The following is a 21,358-nucleotide window of genomic DNA, read 5'->3' as shown; positions in this document are numbered from 1 at the left end:
CCACGCGCCATCGCTCGCCCACGCGCCATAGATCTCCAGGGCACCGTTGATCTCCTAGCTTCACCATTCTCCTGACCGACAGCGATCTCCTCTACCCTCGCGCGCTAATCACCTGCGCATCAACGCGCACCTTCACCTGCGCGCCAACGCACCCTGTCGCCAACGCGCGCACCCGCCCGCGCGACTGCGCACCCGCGCTCCAGCAGCCATCCATGCGCAATTCCTTGAATGCTCCATCGCTCGAGCGCCAGCACGACCCCCGTTCTCTCCGGGTTCCGCAGCTCGTGCCTGCGACAGGGACGCGTACTTCCAGATCGCTATCAGGACCGCCACCGCACAAGCGCAGGTCTCTCACCCAGGACCAGGAAGAGTCGTCAGAGGTGTCTAGGCAACATTCTTCTCTTTCTTCTTTACAGGTAGGCCCCGTTGCGTCCACTCTGAAGGATCAGGCGATCCCCTTCCCTCCAGCGGGGATTACGGACACTGCGTCCATCACCCGTCAGTCTTGGTTTGGTCACCTGATGAAAGCGGTGGTGCAGGCAGTGAAGCCAGCCCTCGCTGATCTGGGACTCAAGCCAAGGACAGACTCGCCCCCGCTGAAGAGAAGGAGAGGAGTGGACTTCGTGGTGACTTCTCCCAGGGAGAAGTTGGCTCCTAAGAGGTCCGTCAGGAAAGCTCCATCCTCTTCGCGGTCGTTTTCTCCTTCTCCTGTGGACAAAGCCTTTCCGTCCTCAGGAGAGTGCAGCGAGGCAAGGGCCTCTCCCACGGCACCAATGGGAGAAACCCCACCCCGAGGAAGAGAAACGTCTCGCGTGGAAGGTACCTTCCAGATCTCTTTGCTGGAAGTCCTGTATCCCGCCCAGGAGGGAACCCAAGGACTCAAAGACGATTCCTAAGTCGTCTTCGCGGATTTGTCCAGAGCCAACCAGACCCCGGGAGAACGTCCAACGTCCACGTGTCTCCCCAAGAAGAGCCTCTGGGGACGGGAGACTTGGCTGCCAGTCCACAGGGAGGAGAACAGCATGAGTCTGAGCATGCCTTCTGGCAGGTCTTGAATCTGATGAGGCAACTCAACAGGTTCAAGGACCTGGAGATCGCCCCTCGCGAAGGCAAGGATACGGTCCTAGACCAAGTCTATGGTACCCAGAAACCCCCGAGGGCCAGTGCGGCTTTGCCCTTGTCCCAGGGAGTGAAGAGTGCCAGAGACAAGGTCGAAGCTCAGCTCTCGGATCTCGCTTCCTCCAGCCGTTCCTCTGCCGGGAACAGACTCTTCCCACCTCCTCGTTTACAGCAGAGGAGGTATTTTGAGATCATGGGGGAGTCCAGCCTAGCTCTTCCCCTCCACCACTCGGTGGAAGAGCTCACAAGGGGAACTCCGCTCGAGAAGCTCTCCTTCCGGCAGGTGACATTCTCGGCTTCGGAGATCCTGAGCCAGGAGAAGGTCGCGAAGTGTGCCATGCAGGCCACTTTGTGGCTGGACGTCTGGCTGGGTTCTCTGGGCATCCCATTGCGCTCCGAGGACTTGTCTAAGGAGAGCAATAGGAAGGCCCTGGAGACCTTCCTCCTCTCGGGCACTCGCTCCATCGAGTTCCTGGCCCACCAGGTTACCAACCTGTAGGCCAACTCGATCTTGAAGCGTCGTGATGCGGTGACCGAGAAGTTCCATCCGAAGGTCCCCGCCGTGGATGTCTGCAGGCTCAGACATTCCTCCATCCATGGAGGAAGCTTGTTTGAGCCCAAGGACATGGAACGCACAACTGAGAGGTGGAGGAAGTCGAACCAGGATTCGCTCCTCCATAGGGCCCTCGCATCTCGGCCCTACAAGCCTCCAGCTCCGCAACAACATCAACAGCAGCCCCACAGGAAACCGAAGCAGGCTCCGGCAGCTAAGACGAAGGTGTCTAAGCCTCAGCCCTTTCCTGTCAAGGACAAGAGGGCAGTAAGTCCTCCAGGGGAGGCAAAACTCCTAGAGGGAGCGGCCGTGGCCGTAAACGCTAAGAGTGGCAGTCTCCCCGCGTGTCTACCTGTGGGGGGATGCCTACAAAGTTGTGTGCACAGGTGGCAGCAACATGGGGCCGATTCTTGAACGGTCTCTGTGATCGGCCAAGGTTATCGCGTCCCATTCATAACATCTCAACCTCCCCTGACAGCAAATCCAGTGTCGTTGAGCTCCTATGCCATGGGATCGGCAAAGGGGCTGGCCCTTCGGGCGGAAGTCGAGACCATGCTCAAGAAGGATGCTCTCCAAGAGGTCGTCGACGGCTCCCCAGGCTTCTTCAGTCGACTCTTTCTTGTAAAGAAGGTGTCTGGAGGCTGGAGACCCGTCATCAATCTCTCAGCTCTGAACAAGTTTGTCAAGCAAACTTCGTTCAGCATGGAGACGGTGGACACGGTCAGACTTGCAGTGAGACCACAAGACTTCATGTGCACACTGGATCTGAAGGAAGCGTACTTCCAGATCCCAATCCATCCGTCTTCCAGGAAGTACTTGAGATTCAGCCTAGACAGCAAGACCTACCAGTTCAAGGTACTATGCTTCGGTCTCTCCACAGTACCTCAGGTGTTCACCAGAGTGTTCACCCTGATTTCGTCATGGGCGCACAGGAACGGCATCCGTCTCCTCCGATATCTGGACGACTGGCTGATCCTGGCAGACTCGGAGTCGACCCTTCTTCGACACCGAGACAGGCTTCTGGGACTTTGCCAAGATCTGGGGATCATGGTAAATCTCGATTAGTCCTCTCTGCAGCCGTCCCAGCGACTGGTTTATCTAGGCATGTTATTAGACACCAATCTCCACAAAGCCTTTCCATCAGATGACAGGATAGAAAGGCTGAGGAGGGTGGCCGAGCCCTTCCTCAGGCGGGAAGAGCTTCCAGCCCAATCATGGTTACGTCTTTTAGGTCACCTAGCCTCCCTGGCCCGTCTAGTCCCGGACGGCCGTCTCAGGATGAGATCCCTGCAATGGCGGCTCAAGTCCTGGTGGAGTCAGGGCTCCGATTCCCCGGACTCTCTGGCCCCGATAGGATCCACGGAACAGGCGGACCTGCGGTGGTGGCTGATCGACGAAAACCTACGAAAGGGAGTGGATCTTCTCGTCCTTCCCCCGGATTTGACGCTGTTTTCGGACGTGTCAAAAGAAGCGTGGGGGGCCCACATTCTGAACCAGAGGGTCTCAGGCCTTTGGTCAGAATCAGAAAAGTACCTACACACCCTGCTAGAAATGAAGGCCGTGTATCTGGCTCTTCAACAGTTCCAACTGACCCTGGCGAGCCACTCCATGGTGGTGATGAGCGACAACACCACGGTAGTGGCTTATATCAACAAGCAGGGAGGTACCTTTTCACAACAGCTATCCCATCTTGCAGTAGAGATTCTGAGGTGGTCCAAAGTCCACTTGATAACACTATCAGCTCGCTTCATTCCTGGCAAGAGGAATGTGCTCGCTGACAGTCTGAGCAGGGCTTCGCAGATAGTGAATACCGAGTGGTCTTTGGATCCTCAGATAGCCAACAAAGTCCTGACTTTGTGGGGTTCCCCGACAGTGGACCTGTTCGCGACAGCCTTCAATTTCAAGCTGCCTTTGTACTGCTCCCCAGTCCCGGACCCCAAGGCTCTCTGGCAAGATGCTTTCCAACAGCGGTGGGACAACATCGACGTGTATGCCTTCCCACCGTTCTGTCTGATGAGAAGGGTGCTCAACAGGACCAGACTATCGGTCAACCTGTCTATGACCCTGATAGCTCCGCTATGGCATCACGCGGAATGGTTCCCGGACCTTCTGCAGCTCCTGATGGAACTTCCGAGAGAACTTCCCCCACGACACGAGCTACTCAGAAAGCCACATTGCAACATCTTCCACAAAGCCGTAGCCTCGCTTCGGCTTCACGCCTGGAGACTATCCAGCGTCTCCTCACGGAGAGAGGCTTTTCGCAACAGGTTGCGGAGAGAATGTCTCGTCACCTGCGAAAGTCCTCCTCGGGAGTACCAGGCGAAGTGGAGAGTCTTCTTCTGTGGTTGGTGTCGCAGGAGGGGTATCTCTCCACTCGATACCACTATTCCAGCAATAGCGGAGTTCCTCGTGTATTTGCGGGAAGAAATGCGCCTTTCGGTCTTGGCGGTGAAAGGCTATCGCTCAGCCTTAAGTCTGGCCTTTAGGCTGAAAGGAGTGGATGTTTCTTCCTCGCTAGAACTCTCTTTACTCATACGTAGCTATGAGCTTACCTGCCCTCAGTCGGAAGTGAGACCTCCTCCATGGAACGTGGTTCTGGTTCTCAGGGCTCTGAAGAGAACTCCCTTTGAACCATTACGCCAGGCCTCTGATCGCCACCTGACTTGGAAGACGGCTTTCCTACTCGCGTTGACCTCTGCCAAACGAGTTAGTGAACTTCATGGTCTCTCATACGACATCGCCCATTCAAGGGGATGGGGGGAGGTAACGTTCAGGTTCGTCCCTGAGTTTGTTGCCAAGACTCAAGACCCTGGAGTGCCGGACCCACGGATCGACTCCTTCAGGGTCATGAGTCTCCGTTCTGTAACAAGTGACCCAGACCATCTGCTATTATGCCCAGTGAGGAGTCTGAGGCGTTATTTGAAGAGGACAGCTGCAGTTCGTCCCCGCATGCAAGCGTTGTTTGTAAGCACAGGAAGGACGAAGAGGAGGGTCACCAAGAACACCATCTCGGCTTGGATTCGAAGGGTTATCCATCACGCCTTGAATCCTGACCCTCCTCCGTCATGTCGCCCTAGGGCACAAGATGTCAGGGGCATCGCTACGTCCCTGGCCTCTAAGAGAAACTTCTCTGATGCAGGTGCTACAAGCTGGGGTCTGGAAGCGTCAAACGACCTTCACAGCCCACTACCTGCAGGACGTGACCCACAGAAGCCTCGATACCTTTTCTATTGCCCCGTGGTGGCTGCACAACAGCTGGTCTAACCTCAGGCTCAGCAGAAGGTTGAGGGCATTGTTACCCGGTTTTAGTCTGCGTGAATGAAAGAGTATATGTGGCCCTTACTTCTTTCTTCATCCTCCCCTCTCTTGGGGAAAGCAGCATCCTAGTCTCTGCATAGCTGACCTCAACCTCTGCAGGTAAACCATGCTCCCTTGTGTTCCTAGTATTAAGTTAATACTGTCGCGTCCCCCATACCCTGACGAGGTGGTATTGGGAACGTCCTAGCCTAGGATTCCATCTAAAGGACTCCAGGTCAACTTCCTAGGACGAGTCACATTCTTCCTCCACACAAAAACTTATGTAGGCCACACGTCCCTTGCGGAGCAAGGAACTTGTGAGGTGCAGGGACCCCTTTTCTCGAGTGCTACTCATTCGGATTCTGAGTCCCCGGGTAAAGCCAAAGCCATTGAGGCTGGGGACTTTCCATCCTTCCTAAGGGGTAAGTCTCCCAATGTAAATAGCGTGGTTTGTATTTCGGTTACGGAACAAATGACAAATTCGGAGATAATTTGTATTTTTCCTAACCATACAAACCTTATCTATTTACACATATTTGCCCGCCAGCCCTGTACCCCAAGACAAGTCCTACCTCTAAGTGAAGTGAGACAATTCACCGGTGTGTGGGGGGGGGTAGCAAGCTAACCCTTCCCCTACCCCCTTGCTAACTAGCGTGGGGGTAGTTACCCCTCGTTAAAAATCTATTGGCTCGTCATTTTCAGCTACGCTGAAAGTAAACCCAATGTAAATAGCTAAGGTTTGTATGGTTAGGAAAAATACAAATTATCTCCGAATTTGTCATTTGTGAACATGCTTACCTGGTGGTTATATATATATAGCTTACGTCCCTGACGTCACGGCAGAAAAATTCAAAACTCTCGCCGATTGGATAGCCAGGTGTGCTACCCATGCGTCCCTGGCGAGGTACCCAGAAACCATTCCCTCGGTATTCATATCTTACATGCCTTTAGTCTCTAGAGGGGAGGAGGGGGGCATTTTAATTATATATAACCACCAGGTAAGCATGTTAAAAAATTTATTTTATAATGAAAATAACATTTTTAAACACAAGACTTACCTGGTGGTTATATATATAGCTGATTAACACCTTTGGTTAGAGACAGCCAATATACTGTAGTTGGAATTCTGCTTAAGAGTTTCTAAAATACAAAACAAACTTAAGGGTTTTGTACCTGATAAGGCAGCTGACTTCAATGATACTCTGCCATTAGGTCTGCTATCCTTATGAGATCCAGCGGTCCTCTCAGGGGGGCTGAAGATCCCTAGGAGCTGCCAACTGGTGATCACACCTCTTTGTGACAGAGCCTCCTCTAATACCCATTCCGGGGCGCTCTCAAGGAACTAAAAAAAGACCACCTGACAAATCAATGATTGCGGAAGACTGTCGCAATCTCCACAAGACAACCATAAAATCACCAAATAAAAGTTCCAAGAGAAAGAAAAGGTATTAGGATTATGGGAAAGTAGTGGCGGATCCTTCTCCGACTACTGTACCCGCTGCTACAAACGGTCCCAGAGTATATCGGTCATCTTATAGTGTCTGGACAATTTTCAAATAGTGTGAGGCGAACACAGATTTGCTTCTCCATTAGGTTGTGTCCATAATGCTTTGCAAGGAACGATTTTGCTTGAATGCCACTGAAGTTGCCACTGCTCTTACTTCGTGAGTCTTTACTTTCAAAAGACTAAAGTCTGTCTCACTGCAGTGAGAATGAGCCTCTTTAATTAGAAGTCTAATAAAGTAAGATAGAGCATTCTTGGACATTGGCAAGGAAGGTTTCTTCACTGAGCACCACCCGACTTGCCTCTTAAAGTCTTTGTTCTGTCTAAGTAAAACTTGAGGGCCCTTACTGGACATAAAACTCTCTCTAGCTCGTTTCCAACCACGTCCGCCAGGTGCGAAATCTGAAAGGCCTTAGGCCAAGGTTGGGAAGGGCGCTCGTTCTTAGCGAGAAAACCCAATTGTAATGAGCAGATTGCTTTACCGTCCAGAAAACCCACATTTCTACTAAAAGCATGGACTTCACTAACCCTCTTGGCTGTTGCCAGACTAACCAAGAAAAGGGTTTTCATCGTGAGGTCCTTCATAGATGTAGAGTGCAGGGGTTCAAACCTGTCACTTGTCAGAAATTTTAACACAACATCCAGATTCCAAGCTGGTGAATCCTGGTGTTGTTGTTTTGTTGTCTCAAAGGATTTAATTAGTTCTTGTAGATCCTTATTATTTGAAAGATCCAGGTTCCTGTTCCTGAACACAGTCGTCAACATACTCCTGTATCCCTTGACAGTTGACGTAGAAAAACTTTGTTTCTTTTTTAGGAACAAAAGAAAATCAGCAATCTGAGCTACAGAGGTACTGGAAGAGGAAACAGAGTTGACCCTGCACCATTCCCTGAAAACTTCCCACTTGGATTGATAGACTGATGGTTGAAGACCTCCTAGCCCTTGCAATCGCCCTAGCTGCCTCCTTCGAAAAGCCTCTAGCTCTGTGTCTTTCGATAGTCTGAAGGCAGTTAGTCGAAGACTTTGAAGATTTTGATGGTGTCTTACCAAGTGGGGCTGTCTGAGTAAATCTACTCGTAAAGGGAGGCTTCTGGGAGTATCCACCATCCATTCCAGTACCTCTGTGAACCATTCTCTTGAGGGCCAGAGGGGCTATCAAGGTCATTCTGGTCCTTTTGCTTGTCACAAACTTTTTAGAACTTTGTACAGGATCTTGAACGGAGGAAAAGCGTACACAATCTAGATTTGCCCAATCTAGCAGGAACGCAGTAGTGCCTCGAGATCTGGCACTGGGGAGCAATATGTTTCTAGTCTCTTGGTCTTTGCAGTCACGAAAAGATCTATACAAGGGCGACCCCAAAGTTTCCACAGACTCTTGTCCACCTCTAGGTGTAGAGTCCACTCTGTGGAAAGGACTTAGTCTTTTCCTGCTGAGACCGTCTGCCAAAACATTCCTTTCCCCCTGGATGAACCTTGTAAGTAAGGTCACCTGTCTTTCCTTTGCCTAAATGAGCAGCTCTCTCGCCATCTCGCAAAGGGAAATAGTGTGTGTTCCTCCTTGTTTGGCAATGTAGGCCAATGCCGTGGTGTTGTCTGCATTGACTTGAATCACTTTGTTTCGTACTGATCCTTCAAAGCTCTTCAGGGCCAAAAGAACTGCAAGCAGCTCCTTTTGATTTATATGTGGAAAGACTTCTGAATCTCCGTCCACACCCCCGATGCTTCCACATTGTCCAGTGTTGCCTCCCACCCCGAGTCCGAGGCGTCGGAACACAACACTAGGTCTGGGTTCTCCAGTACTAATGAGCAACCTTCCTGAAATTTGATCGGGTCGTTCCACCACTGCAGGCAGTCTCTCATTGACTTCATGATCGGAACACAAACCTTTTCCAAATCCTTCTCCTTGTTCCAGCAAGAGTTGAGGTGAAATTGGAGTGGTCGAAGGTTCAGCCTTCCCAGACAGATGAACTGTTCCAAAGAGGAGAGAGTTCCCAACAGACTCGTCCACCTCCTCCCAGAACACCTCTGCTCTCCTAGAAACGCACGTATCTTCTGCCGTCCTTAAGGGAGACGGAAAAGCCCGAAAAACCTGACTCCGAATCATCACTCCTAAATATATAATCTCTTGAGAAGGTATCAGTGAAGATTTGTCTTAGTTGACTAGAAGACCCAATTCTTCCGTCAACTTCAAAGTTGTCTGAAGATCCTTCAGGCAGCGATCTTGAGAGTGGGCTCTTAAGAGCTAATCGTCCAGGTACAGGGAGGCTCTGATGCCTCTTGAGTGGAGCATCTTTGCTACATTGAGCGTAAGTCTCGTAAAGACCTGTGGGGCGGTGTTAAGGCCGAAACACGGGGCTCGAAATTGAAAGACTTCTCCTCGAAAAACGAATCTCAGCAAGTGCTTGAACTATGGATGAATTGGGATATGGAAATAAGCATCCTGAAGGTCCGGTGATACCATCCAGTCGCCCTTCCTTACCGCTGCAAGCACCGACTTCGTCATCTCCATTGAGAACTTTGTTGTCTGGATGTTGTTGAGAGCACTTACGTCCAGAACTGGACACCATCCCCCTGAGTTCTTGGGAACAAAGAAAAGGCGGTTGTAAAAGTCACCAGCGGTTGTAAAAGCCTGGTGACTTCCAGTCCTGTACTTTCTCTACAGCTCTCTTCTCCAACAGGAGAGACACTTGTAGCTGTAATGCTTGCCTCTTTAATCCCTCCCTGTACTTGGGAGAGAGATCCACAGGAGTTAACCTTAGAGGGGGTTGATTTATAAAAGGGATCCTGTAGCCCTTCCTTAGAAGTTGGACTGACCAAGGATCTGCACCCCTCTTCCCCCACACCTGCCAGTAGATGTTTAGTCTGGCTCCTACTGCCTGAAGGAGAAAGCAGTCAGACTCTGCTTCGCCCTGTTCTTGCTCCTCTTTTCTTAGTCCCCATTCCATCTGATCTGAAGTTACCTCTAACGGAAGGTCTTCCTCGAAAGGGCTGAGAAAACTTTTGAAAAGGAGCAACCTCTTTAGGTTTGTGGCTAACGAAAGAAGGTGGCAACAATTTCCTTGCCGTCTTCGAGACCAGGTCTTGAGTGGCCTTCTGTATTAGCGAAGAAGAAATCTCCTTAATAAGGTCCTGTGGGAACAGAGATGACGACAGTGGAGAATATAATAATTCTGATTTCTGAAAGGATGAAACTGCCACAGACAGGAACGAACACAATTGGGCTCTCTTTTTGAGAATTCTTGCTGTAAAAATAGCAGCTAACTCATTAGCCCCGTCTCGCAACGCCTTATCCATGCATGACTTGATGTGGATTAGGTTCGAACAGTCTCCTTCCTTGAGTGTAGTCATCTTTTTGCCTAAGGCCCCCCAGAGTCCAATCAAGGAAATTAAATACCTCGAAGGCTCTGAAAACACCTTTGAGTAAATGGTCTAATTCGGAAGTAGACCAAAATACCTTAAGTCTTCCTCATGGCTGATCTACGAGGAGCGTCTACCAGGCTTGAGAAATCTCCTTGAGCAGAGGCAGCAACTCCCAAGCCGAGAACCTCTCCTGTATCGTATCAAACACTAGATCTAGAAGCCAACCTAGTAGGGGGAAATGCGAAGGCCGCTTTCCCTTGCTCTTTCTTGGCACCCATCCAGTCTCCCATTAATTTAAGTGCTCTTTTAGATGAACGAGAGAGCACCATTTTAGTGAACAGACTTTTTCTTAGGTTTCCCTAGAGTAAACTCTGATGGAGGCGATCGTGGAGCCACAGGAAGAAAATACTCTGGGAACTCAACGTGAAAAATCTTCATCAGCTTCTTTAAGTCTACCGAATGACGAAAAGATTTAGAGTCCTCATCCTCAGATAACTCCTCAAAGGGTTCGGAAGGTGAAAGAGGAACATCAACTTCTTCCTCTGATAACAAGTCTCGCTGCTCCTCAGAACGCTCTCGATCCGTGCGGTCAGAGTTAAGAACTGTTGCATTGAGTTCAAAGTCCTGTCTAGATGTTTGTTGTTCTGCATCGCATACAAGAGGACGGTCGATGTAAGAACGCTTGCGTTCCAATGAATGCTCAATGAGAGGACGCCTGGCGTCACGGTCGCGTTCAGCTGAACGCTCGATGGGAGGACACTTGCGCTCTGAACCCTCGATGAGGTCACGCTCTACGTCACGTCGTGGAGGACGCTCAAGAGCACGCTCGACATCACGCCTAGCTGAACGCTTGAAAACGCTTTCAGCAGAACGATCACAATCACTGCTAAGCGCATGTACAGCAGCTCGATTAGGAGAACGCTCGACTTCCGGAAAGCCCGAGAGATCAGCCTTTCGTGAAGAACGTTTACTTTCCCTATCATCTCTGTGCGTAGTCGCACACTCAAAACATTTAGAAACTTTATCACCAAGCGTTTGCCGACTCTCCGCCTTGCGCCGCTTAGTGTTAAGAGAGGAGGATTCAGTAGGTTGGTAGCCTTTCATAAAAGATGAAAGTTTCTGCTGCACTTCTTGCAACATCTTAAAATTAGTGTCTTGCGAAACACTAATCGCAAGTTCTTCCTCTCCACTGCCCAAAGACCACTTAGAGCGAACAGCGGGTGAGATCCAATCTGAAGAAGGCGAAGGAGCATGAAAGGATGTTACGGCCAGGACGGATAATTGTTCAACAGCAGGACTATTTTCAACTAATGTCCTAGCAGGCCGCTTAGAACGCGAGCTTCCTTCAGACGAAAAACGTTCAGGACTGTTCCAATGCCTACAGCCTGCTTGTGATGTCCTGGAAGGACATAGGTCAATTTTCCTCTTAAGAGGTGTAGAAGTTTGACTCCAACCTCTTTTAGGGTAAATCATCCTCCGATGATGAGCCAAACTTTTTAACTTCGCCTTTTCTACGGTAAGAGCGAACATCCTGGGAAAAATCACGAACGCTTGAGGGAACGTCTGCTCGGGAAGTTATGCCTCTCGTTTCCTTTCGTCTTTCGACATTCCTTCTGCCAGGGGTTGGGGAGCTTGGAAGAGGTCCAGGACTAGGAGAACGACAAGCCCGAGGAGGCGTACCCTCCACAGCACTAATAGCACTCACTGTACCTTTAACACTTCTTTCACTTTTTAGCTGTTTAACATCAGCTATTAACTACGTTCTATCCGCAGCGATAGACTCTACCTTCGTACCCAATGCCTGGATAGCCAACATCATATCTTTAAGTGTTGGTTCATTCATGGTACTCGTAGCGGGATCTGGAACTACCACTACAGGAGAAGGAATAAGAACAGTGACATAGGAAGAGGAATCTTTAGAAGATAGAGAAGAACTACGTCTTACCCTATCTTTAGCTAACTTACGAATATAACGATCGAAATTAAGCCACTCATGATCAGACAAAATAAGGCATTCGTCACACCTATCATCAAGTTTACAAATTTTAACCCTACATTTAATGCATGATGAATGAGGATCAATGGAGGCCTTTGATAAACAGGTTTTACACCCACTAGCACACACCCTAAAACCACGTCAAGAGATCAAATACAAGCAAGGATCAAAAAATCAATATCCAAACATATAACTAGAGTATCCAAACAAAAAATCAATCAAGCGAGAGTAAAAAAACCAGAAATATTGTACTTCACCAAAGGGATAGCAATAATCAGTCTAAACGCGGGGAGAATATCCAACCAATGTTAGCACTAGCGCTGGCAGGGAAGATATGAATACTGAGGGAATGGTTTCCAGGTACCTCGCCAGGGGCGCATGGGTAGCACACTTGGCTACCCAATCGGCGATTGGTGCGACGTCAGGGATATAAGCTATATACTGTATATAACCACCAGGTACTGTAAGTCTTGTGTTTACAACAGATGTTTTATATGAAGGCGAACTCCTCGTATACGTTTGAGATAGCCCCTTAGCGCTCTCACAGGATACAAAAGCAGCCGACCAGGATCATCGGTTACTCCCATGAGACTCAAAATTTAAAAGGAAGTAAATCTGGGGAAAGAGACTGTCAGATTTTGAGTCTTCGCAACAAACTCAGGGATGAAGTTGATCAAAACCTGACCCCAATCTCTTTGAATGGGCCTTGTTGTAGGAAGAAGGCAGAGCGAGTAAAAAGACTGTCATGAGAGTAAAGTCTCGTTCAGAGGGTCAACGCAGAACTTCCTTAACGTTCCAAGGAGGTGATCTAACTTCCGACTGGGGGTAAGTTTGCGTAAAGACCAGTTTGAGCACAGATAATTCTGCCGAAGACGACCTACCTCAAGGCTCATCGATAGCCTTTTACAACCAACACTAAGCAATTTTTCGTCCTAGAGGTAGAGTAAAAATTCGGTGATTAAAAGGATAGTGGCTCCGAGAAGAGAGAGACCTCTTCCACAATACCAATGACAAAACATCAGCCACTTAGCCTGGTAGACTGTTAGATAACCTTCTATTTTGCTGTTGGCTATGAAAACCCTCTCCGAGTGTGGAAGATGCTGGATAACCTCCAAGCTTGGAATTGTAGGGATCTGACTGATCTGGGGAAGATCTGGATGTGTAGTTGACTTAAGATGTCAGGAAAGGGAGGAAACTCACTCGGACCCTCTGCCAGCAGCTGTAGAAGGTTTGAGTACCATTCTACCTGCGATTATAGTGAAGCTCTCAGAGTCATTGATAGGGTGGTAGCTGATCTGATCCTGTTGACTTTCTTCCCGAGGCAGAAGGGGGGGGGGGAATCCTGCCTGTGGGTCTGGTACTGGCAAACAGTATACCGGAAGTTTCCAGCTGAGGGACGTTGCAAAGAGGTCTACTACTGCGGACCCCCACACATTCATTACTTTGTTTGCTATCTGAGGACTGAAAGACCATACGGATCAAATTAAAAGTCTTCTGGCTCAGATTGTCTGGTAAGATGTTCTTTTTGCCTTGTTTTCCTCACAGGGAGATTGCATTGTCCCCTGTCCATCACAGGATTTCTACAGCTAATTGGAAAAGTTCCTGTGAAATAGTACCTACTCGTTTGTTTAAGTATGCTTCTACGGTTGTGTCGTCGCTCATCAACACCACTGAGTGACCTGACAGAAGCTGTTTAAAATGTTGAAGAACAAGAAATGTTGCTTTCAACTCTAGGAGGTTTATATGGCAAAGCCGATCTGGCTCAGACCACAGTCCGGAGGCCATGAGCTGTAGCAGGTGAGCCCCAAACCTTCTTTCGTTGCATCAGTATAGAGCACCAGAGGAGAAAGGTTTACACCCGAGGAGGAGAGTTAACTAACTCGGGTCTTTCTTCTGCTCTATCCCAAGTGGAATTAACATTCCAGGAGGGTCCTTGCCCTAAGACCAAAAGGCAACTGTTTGTCACCAGGCGCTCTCACAAGGTCAGGTGACCTAACAGTCGCTGCGACGGGGGCTAGCAGCGAATCTCGCTGAATGAATGTTTACTCCACTTCTTTGAATCTCGCGATCTCTAGGTATAACATGTCCTGAGTGGGCTCTTAAGTTTAACTTCTCTCCATTTACCATAATCCCCAGATCAAAGAATAACTGGAGTAGTCTGTCTCGATGGAGGAGAAGGGTCTCCATTAAGTCTGCCACGATCAGCCAGTCGTCCGTATAATGAAGGAGACAAAAAGCATTGGCAAGGGCTCAGACTGAGACTAAAGTGAATGCTCTTCATCCTTTAGATCCATTGAGATCATGAAATCCTCTGGTCTTGGTGCATGTGTGACTGTGGTTGCGATCTTCATCTTGAACAGAGTCTGGACAAACTCGCTCAGAGCTGAGAAGTCGATGACCGGTCTCCATCCTCCAGAAGCTTTCTCTACAAGAAAGAGTCCACCATAAAAGCCTGGAGACTCATCGAGGACCTCTTGGGAAGCACCCTTTTCTAACATGGTCTGGACTTGTGCTAGAATGGCTACGTCCTTCACTGATCCCTTCGCAAAGGACAATGATCTTATTAGGGGGACGAATAAGCAGAGGAGAGCTGGTGAATGGCATGACGTAACCCGAGCGGAGGACACAATTGTTGCGTTGGCCCTGTGGCACTGCTACCTCTGCCACCTGAGTCTCAGGCATTCCCCACCGGTGGTACTGTGGGGAGAGTGGTGCCCTTAGCAGGGATGTCCACCAGGTATCCCCCCTCGTCCTCTGGCTTTCTTGCCCTGAAAGTTAGGCCTTTGGGGGTTACCATTCTTGGGGTTGAATTGTCTCTGGCTATCCTTGATGGACTTATGAACTTATCTCACTACTGGAGAAGCCTTAGGTTGTGCCGACAAGGTAGGCCAGGATGTAACAGCCCTGTGGAGAAGGGAGTCTTTGCTCCCTTTCCTCCACTTCTTGGTTACTGCATCGACATCATCGAGGGAGCAAGGATGATGTCTTGATTGAGGAGTTCTGAAGACGACAACGTCGCATCTCTTCAGGACCCAATTAGCCCACTGATTAGCAGCATTCTTTGTTCGACTAATGGTCAATCCAGGAGACCTGAGGCGTAGCCTTCACCATCCCCTCCAAGTTTGCGGCATCAGTAGGGGTGAGTATACCAATGATTGGGCTGCCAGGTTCTTCGAACTTGAGCCCTGAGCCAGAGACGATACTGCAGTTTAAGGGCAGAGGAGAAGAGAAGTCATTTAGTACATTTTAGTAATCTATCTGCCTCAATTAAGGCAGAGGAAGCTTTGATGACCACCCAGCTGTAATGGAGTTCTTCCCTGCAGTAAAACCAGTGGCCAGCTTAGACCACGTTAGTTCTAGGCGCAGCATAGTAAATCTACGCCTGCATCCCTCCCCAAAGGAGAGGAGTATGAAGCCTCGCCAAGGCTTTTAGCCTGCCTCATTCATGCTAGCACTTGCAGAAAATTTGGCTCTAACTTACCTTCCTACATGTCAGGAGCCTTAGGGCTAGCAGAGCTGGTAGATCGCCTACAGAATCATCTGATTCAGAAAGGCCTTCTATCTTTAAACTCAAGTTTGAGATGGGTCATTATCAACTTTGGTATGAGCCATGAGAACAAGGGCTATGGGTTTGAATACTGTACTGCCTTGCGAGTTGCCAGGGAGGCTACAGAGCACTGAATCTGCTTTTGAAGACGGGTCTTCCAAAAGCTTGAAAGCCTAATTCTTTGGAAGTGTGTTTGTGAAGGAGGAAAGGATTCTGGAAATCTTCACCTGCCACTGATCTCAAGACTTTACAGGGGACTGAACTGTGATGAGCTTCGGTTTTAAGGCTTCTGAGGAAGGAGCCCTCCCGTCAAAATCAATTGGCGATTGCTTGTATAAGTCAATGAAGGAGACTATTCTAGGAAATCTCTATCCTGTGTGGGTGTGGGGTGAAAAATATCTCCTGAGGAAGTGTAACCTACCTGTTGTGCCTGAAAACTTGAAATCAATCAATCAATTACGGCACTTTGGGTTGAGTTTGATGGGGGTAAACCCCTAAATCCTCTTAAAAAGAGATTAAGCTCAGAGGCTTTAGGCTTAAACTACTGTGCTTCCAGGTGTTCTGCAGCCTGGAAACATGCTGAGGGAGCGCTCGAGCTGGAGCCAATGGAGCTGGCTCCCGCAGGGAGACAGGTTTTGCCCTGCTAACAAGAGAGACCTTGCTCCATTCAGCACAGCAAAGCCTAGGGTCAGAGGGAGCCTCAGAGGCTTGGGAAGATACAAACAGCTCCATAGAACCTGTTTGTTTTTACAAGGCTGGAAAAGACTGCAGGATCTCTTAAGGCTGGTATGGTGACAGAGGCCGCCATTAGGATTTCCAGCAACAAGCGAGTAGGCTCAACTCGCAAGTGAGCTGTAAAGCCTGAAGAACATGAGCATGTGCTATATGAACTATCGACTGGGTGCCTCGTGCTACCCCCATTGGGAAGACAAGCTGAGCTCAACAGCTGTAGGTGCGCGAGCACATGCCTGTGTAGCATGCTTTACCCGAGAACAAACAACAGGTTGGGAGGACTCGTGAGGCACATGTGGGCAACCTTAGTAGATGAGCAGATGACATGCTGTACCCTCTAAGATTATCCTTGAGCTCTGGAGAGCTCAGTTCCAAACAGCCAGCTATCTGGGAAGATGGACTCCCAGGTGGGGACAACCTCACACACTTGCGACGGCGTCTGCCGAAAATCCCCCAAGGGTCGGTGGGCTCAGAAGGGCAAGGATAGGTAAGCCTGTCCTTGTGCTGAACATACTCACCTTAAGCGAGTGCACTGGGGGCAGCTCGAGTGAACGCTACCCTCTAGATCCTCTAATGGGAGGGATCTGCTCTAGAGGACAAAGATCCAGAGGGCGAAAAGACCGTGCAGGAGGGACTCATTCCTGTTAGCTCTTGAGGGGGAAGTGCCAAAGCCATCCCCGGAGGAACAGAAGCACTGCCCTGCTGAACCCCATGAACCAACACCTCCAGTAGCCTATCATTTGATGGAGGGGGGAGGGGACCGGAGAGTTCCATGGAAGGCTTTAAAACATCTTGGGATGTGGGCTTTCACCACCTCACTAGGGGAAACAGGAAGAACTTCTTGACTCGAGGGTTAAATGACCATTGCTCTTTCCCATCAAACACTGGAGGACACCAGGAGAGGAAGGAAGTCAGGATTTCTTTGAGTTCGAGGAAAACCCTGAAGGAGAAGAATCCCATTTAGACTGATTCCTACTCCTACCATACTAACCCCACTAGGAGGATGGTCACTCCTGACACTCATCGCATTGAGAAGCCTGCATCTAATACATGAAGGGCAAAGTCGGCAAGGATCCATGTTAAAGGCTGACATAAACATGCCAAAAGAGCGGCCCGTTATTCCAGGACAAACCTGCGTGTTAGCAAACCTATTTACACACCGCTCACACCTGCAAAAGAAAAAGTAAAGAATCCGTTCTCAACCATGGCTGAAATCCAAGGGGGGTTGTACTAAGTAGGGGGGGGGGGTTCTCCCACAACCGGCCTGCATGTTGACTCCTTGTTAAAATTTTTAGTTGTATTCCAGCTTGCGCTGTTATCTTCACATATGAATGAACAATAGTTTGTATTCGTGTCGGAACAAACACAAGATTCACAGTTACACATACACAATTGTTTACCTATGCAACACGGTATTGGAACTGGACCCTGTGGCCCTCTCATCAAGTACTGTAGTGTTCGCCTTGTGTAACTGTTCACTGTATCTAGCATGATCTTTCTGGACATTTAACTGGTGTCCTTTTGTGGCTCCTTCTCAAGACCCAACACTACTCTTGTTAAAACTGTGTCTGTTCCAATATTTTGGTCTAGAGGAAAGTTTCAACTTTCTTAACTGTATACCCTTGTGTTTGTTATCTTAAGTGTTTTATTTGGCACTACTGTATTGTTTAAGGATATTCAGCACCACAACATAACAGTCACCAAAATGGGCTTATGCATTTTGTACATTACTTTGAGAAAAAGGTTCCCGAAGAAAAAATTTAATTGGTTTGTATGGAAATTGCCAGTAGTTTTATTTTACAATGATTTAATTTATCATTATCCTTTATTATGATGTATTTTTTTTCTTCAGGTGAAAATATTGAAGAGGGAAAACTTCTTGGATTTTTTAAAAGCCTTGTCAGTGATGAACCACTAACACCATGAGTCTGCACATGAAACGGAGGGTATTCCAAGACTGATAATTTCCAAGTGAATGAACTTGATAAATACAGTATGTGGCTACCATATTTTTTTGTTTGTTCACCTGTTAAGTTTTAAATACATTTTTCCATGTCCTTACTGTTACCTTTGTTATTAAAGCTCCTTTGAATATAGAAACTGAAAATGAGTAGTAGCTGCCCATAAGTTTGATATGCATCTGGGGTAGAGTATAAAAGCACAATTATTTTGGAATTTATGACTGGCTGTAACATGAAGCTACGAGGAATCCTTTTATGCCCATTGCTGAATGCTTGGGTTTAGTCACATTCCTGTTGAAGGGGGCAAATCTTAGAGAAGTCAGTGTTTTTTGTGTAATGTTATCAGGCAATTTAATTGTTTTACTGTACTCTGAAGTAAAACTGCACTCTGAAAGTCTCTAAGAGACTGGAATACTTTTGTTACATATTTATAAAATTATACTGTACCTCTTGTATCTGGTTATATCTTGGTTATTTATTATACTGTATACATATTAACCATCTTTGATATTCCTCAAATTGCAACTTGGAATTTTATCTCAATTACATCTTGAGAGACGAATATTCAAAGCTTCTTGACATTCTTAAACTACCCAAAGTTAAGAAACATGACTGTATAATAGAGCAGTACTATGTAAATAATGTAAAGTATAGTAATTCCTTATTTGAATTACTCTTTAAATCTTTCGTTTTCCTATATTATTTTCTACGTATGTACATTATTAAGGTCATCAGCTTACGAGCCATTCATAATTTTATTTCAAAACTTGTTTGGTCTTTAATGGAATAAGAAATTTTGGTGTTTTTTCCCAGTTATAAAGTATTACTCAAAGGCATGTACTGTACAGTTGGTTTCGTTAATTCCGGAACACATCACGGAAAGCTATGGAGACTTCTGACCTCCGCGTTGTTGCAGCTAATATTGTCTTTAGCAAAAGAGAAACTGTTGGGAACATTTCAAAAAAAAAAAAAAAAAAAAAAAAAAGCAAAGTTGCTGAGCATGTAAACATGAAGTGATGTCTAGAAAATTTTTTATTTGCTTAACAGAATATTGTAAAATTAATAAAAATACTTTTGATGCGGTTTACAAACTTAGTGACTTTATTTTACAGGTGGCATTGCCAATAGTTGCTCTTTTGCTAAATACAGCATTACCTGCTACAATCTACAGCTGTTAGATGTCTCCTTAGCTGTCTGTGAAATGTACTGGAATTAATAAAGCCAACTGTACTGTATACTATATTAGCTTTATTTATATGGCAATGAAAATATTAATGAGGAAATCACATTACCGATACTTTATACTAGAGTAAGGGTTTACAGTTTTTCTAGTTTATTTTTTCAAATAATGTACATGTTTTGCCAATTTAGCTGGGGCAAGCGTCTCAAAGAAACAAAAGAAGTGTATTCAAAACCCTAGTAATCTATATTCTATAGGAAATTTGTTGCATTCATAGATTTTGTCATGCTATTCTGTATAACAATAGCAATGTAAGTTGAAAGTTTAATGTCAAATGTAGCATGAACAACTGCACAGGATAATTTCTATTATTTTCTAAACTTATTGAATCACACATGTACAAATTCCTCTGTTGTTGTTTAGTATATACATTGTTCTGTAAGATTGATAATCCTATTACGGTACTGTACCTTTTCTTTATATACATGTTTTGCTGAATCTCAGTGATGCAAAGTAAGAGAAGTAAAGAGGACTGGTAGACTTTGTTTAAACTATGTACCAAGATATCCTTCATTAAATTCTAAATTTACATTAAAAAGAACTTAATCTCGCATTTTTAATATGGTGAATTTTTCAACAATAGTTTATTAAAGGTACCACATTTTTGTTTGTACTCAGGGATACCTGGCATGTTATAGTGCATAGGATTAAAATTTCTGTGTATTTCAGTAGGTTGTTTTATATAAAAAAAAAAAAAAAAAAAAAACCTTGTCACATAAAACGGATTTTGAGCGAAGCGAAAAATCTATTTTTGGGTGAGATCGCCATGTCGTCCTGATGGAAGTTCCTAAGGTAGCTTCTAAAGGATATATTATATACTACAGTGATATTCCCAGAGAATTACCCTTCGGGTCCCAGAATTCTAACTCCTGGAGCGAATATCCTTAAATTTTCTCAAGGATATCGCGTATATCAGAGGACGCATTCTTGACATCCACATAGCAATCTTCGCCCCGAACAGTATTAACGCTTCGAGGGGGGGGGGGGACATGGCAAAAGAATAGAAGGGGGCCGTAACAAGGTTACCCCCGTTCCTGTACTACTATTGACAACCACCCCAGCGCCATTCCCAGGATGGCGGACATTCCTTGTAGCACTGAGTGTGGAGCTACAGATACAGTAGGTCAGGGAGGTAACTGTGAAGATCTTTTCTTTTAAGAAAGAAGGGTGGGTCCATCAGGACGACATGGCGATCTCACCCAAAAATAGATTTTTCGCTTCGCTCAAAATCCGTTTTTTGGGCTCAAGCCATGTCGTCCTGATGGAAGTATACCAAAGCATTAATGTATCTGTGGATTTTCATCAGTGCCTTAACCTTGGGACAACCTTTCTATGATCATTTGGATAAATCAAGACAAATGACGTTACCGTTATCCGTCATTATCACTAATCATCTCCGATGTTAGCGCTTCCTGCCCCCTACAGGGAAGTGTCATTCTAGACGGTAGAAAGGGGGGTCTCAAGGTAAGCATACATTGTATGGACAAACATAAGAATACACCAGATGAACAAACCGTCTCGTAGTTTGTGAAAATTACCAAATACTTAACAGTGTTTCGTAATTCCATTGTTTGTGAGCATACAAATATATAAAAGTACATACTCTGGACTTTAAACATGCAATTGTCGGGCGAGTTAGGATGCAATTACATTCTAATAGACGTTTACTAGTAAGTAAAATGAATGTAGCATGATAACGGAACTATACATGTAACCTGGACAGAGATTATCTTTCTTTCTTGGGAAGCAAGAAATGATGAGTGCCACTCTCGGATTGAAGAGAATTAAAGACAAATTCTCTTCAAAATACCTGTACTGGTTACATTTATCGGCACTGTGTACTACGTACACCGGCACTAGTGCCATCTATATAATTCCACACCTGGGATTTTGAACAGAGCTAGTGTCACCATGGTAACACTTGATCAAAGAAGGTCACACCCTAAGAGGGATGACCTCTTCTCCCTTTAATTGACAGTCCCAGTCAATTAGCTATTCATCGTAGAATTAGACGGCGGGTTAAGTATTCTACCCGACGTCACCACATAC

At 46.8% G+C, this 21,358-nt stretch overlaps 1 protein-coding gene across 1 annotated transcript in view; it reads left to right on the top strand.

Moving 5' to 3' along the window:
• Window positions 1–19,787, top strand: part of LOC137627897 (zinc-regulated GTPase metalloprotein activator 1-like) — a 159,716-nt gene extending 139,929 nt beyond the window's left edge. The window contains exon 13 of the mRNA XM_068359339.1: window positions 17,961–19,787. Coding sequence (XP_068215440.1) covers window positions 17,961–18,034 — 74 coding nt within the window. The 3' untranslated portion in view covers window positions 18,035–19,787. The remainder of the gene's footprint in view (window positions 1–17,960) is intronic.
• The last annotated feature ends 1,571 nt before the right edge of the window (window positions 19,788–21,358 follow it).

The sequence above is a fragment of the Palaemon carinicauda genome, chromosome 35, assembly GCF_036898095.1.
Source record: "Palaemon carinicauda isolate YSFRI2023 chromosome 35, ASM3689809v2, whole genome shotgun sequence".
In the NCBI taxonomy this organism is placed as follows: domain Eukaryota; kingdom Metazoa; phylum Arthropoda; class Malacostraca; order Decapoda; family Palaemonidae; genus Palaemon; species Palaemon carinicauda.
Note: the sequence above shows the minus strand (reverse complement) of the source record. Positions and strands in the feature narration are given on the sequence as shown.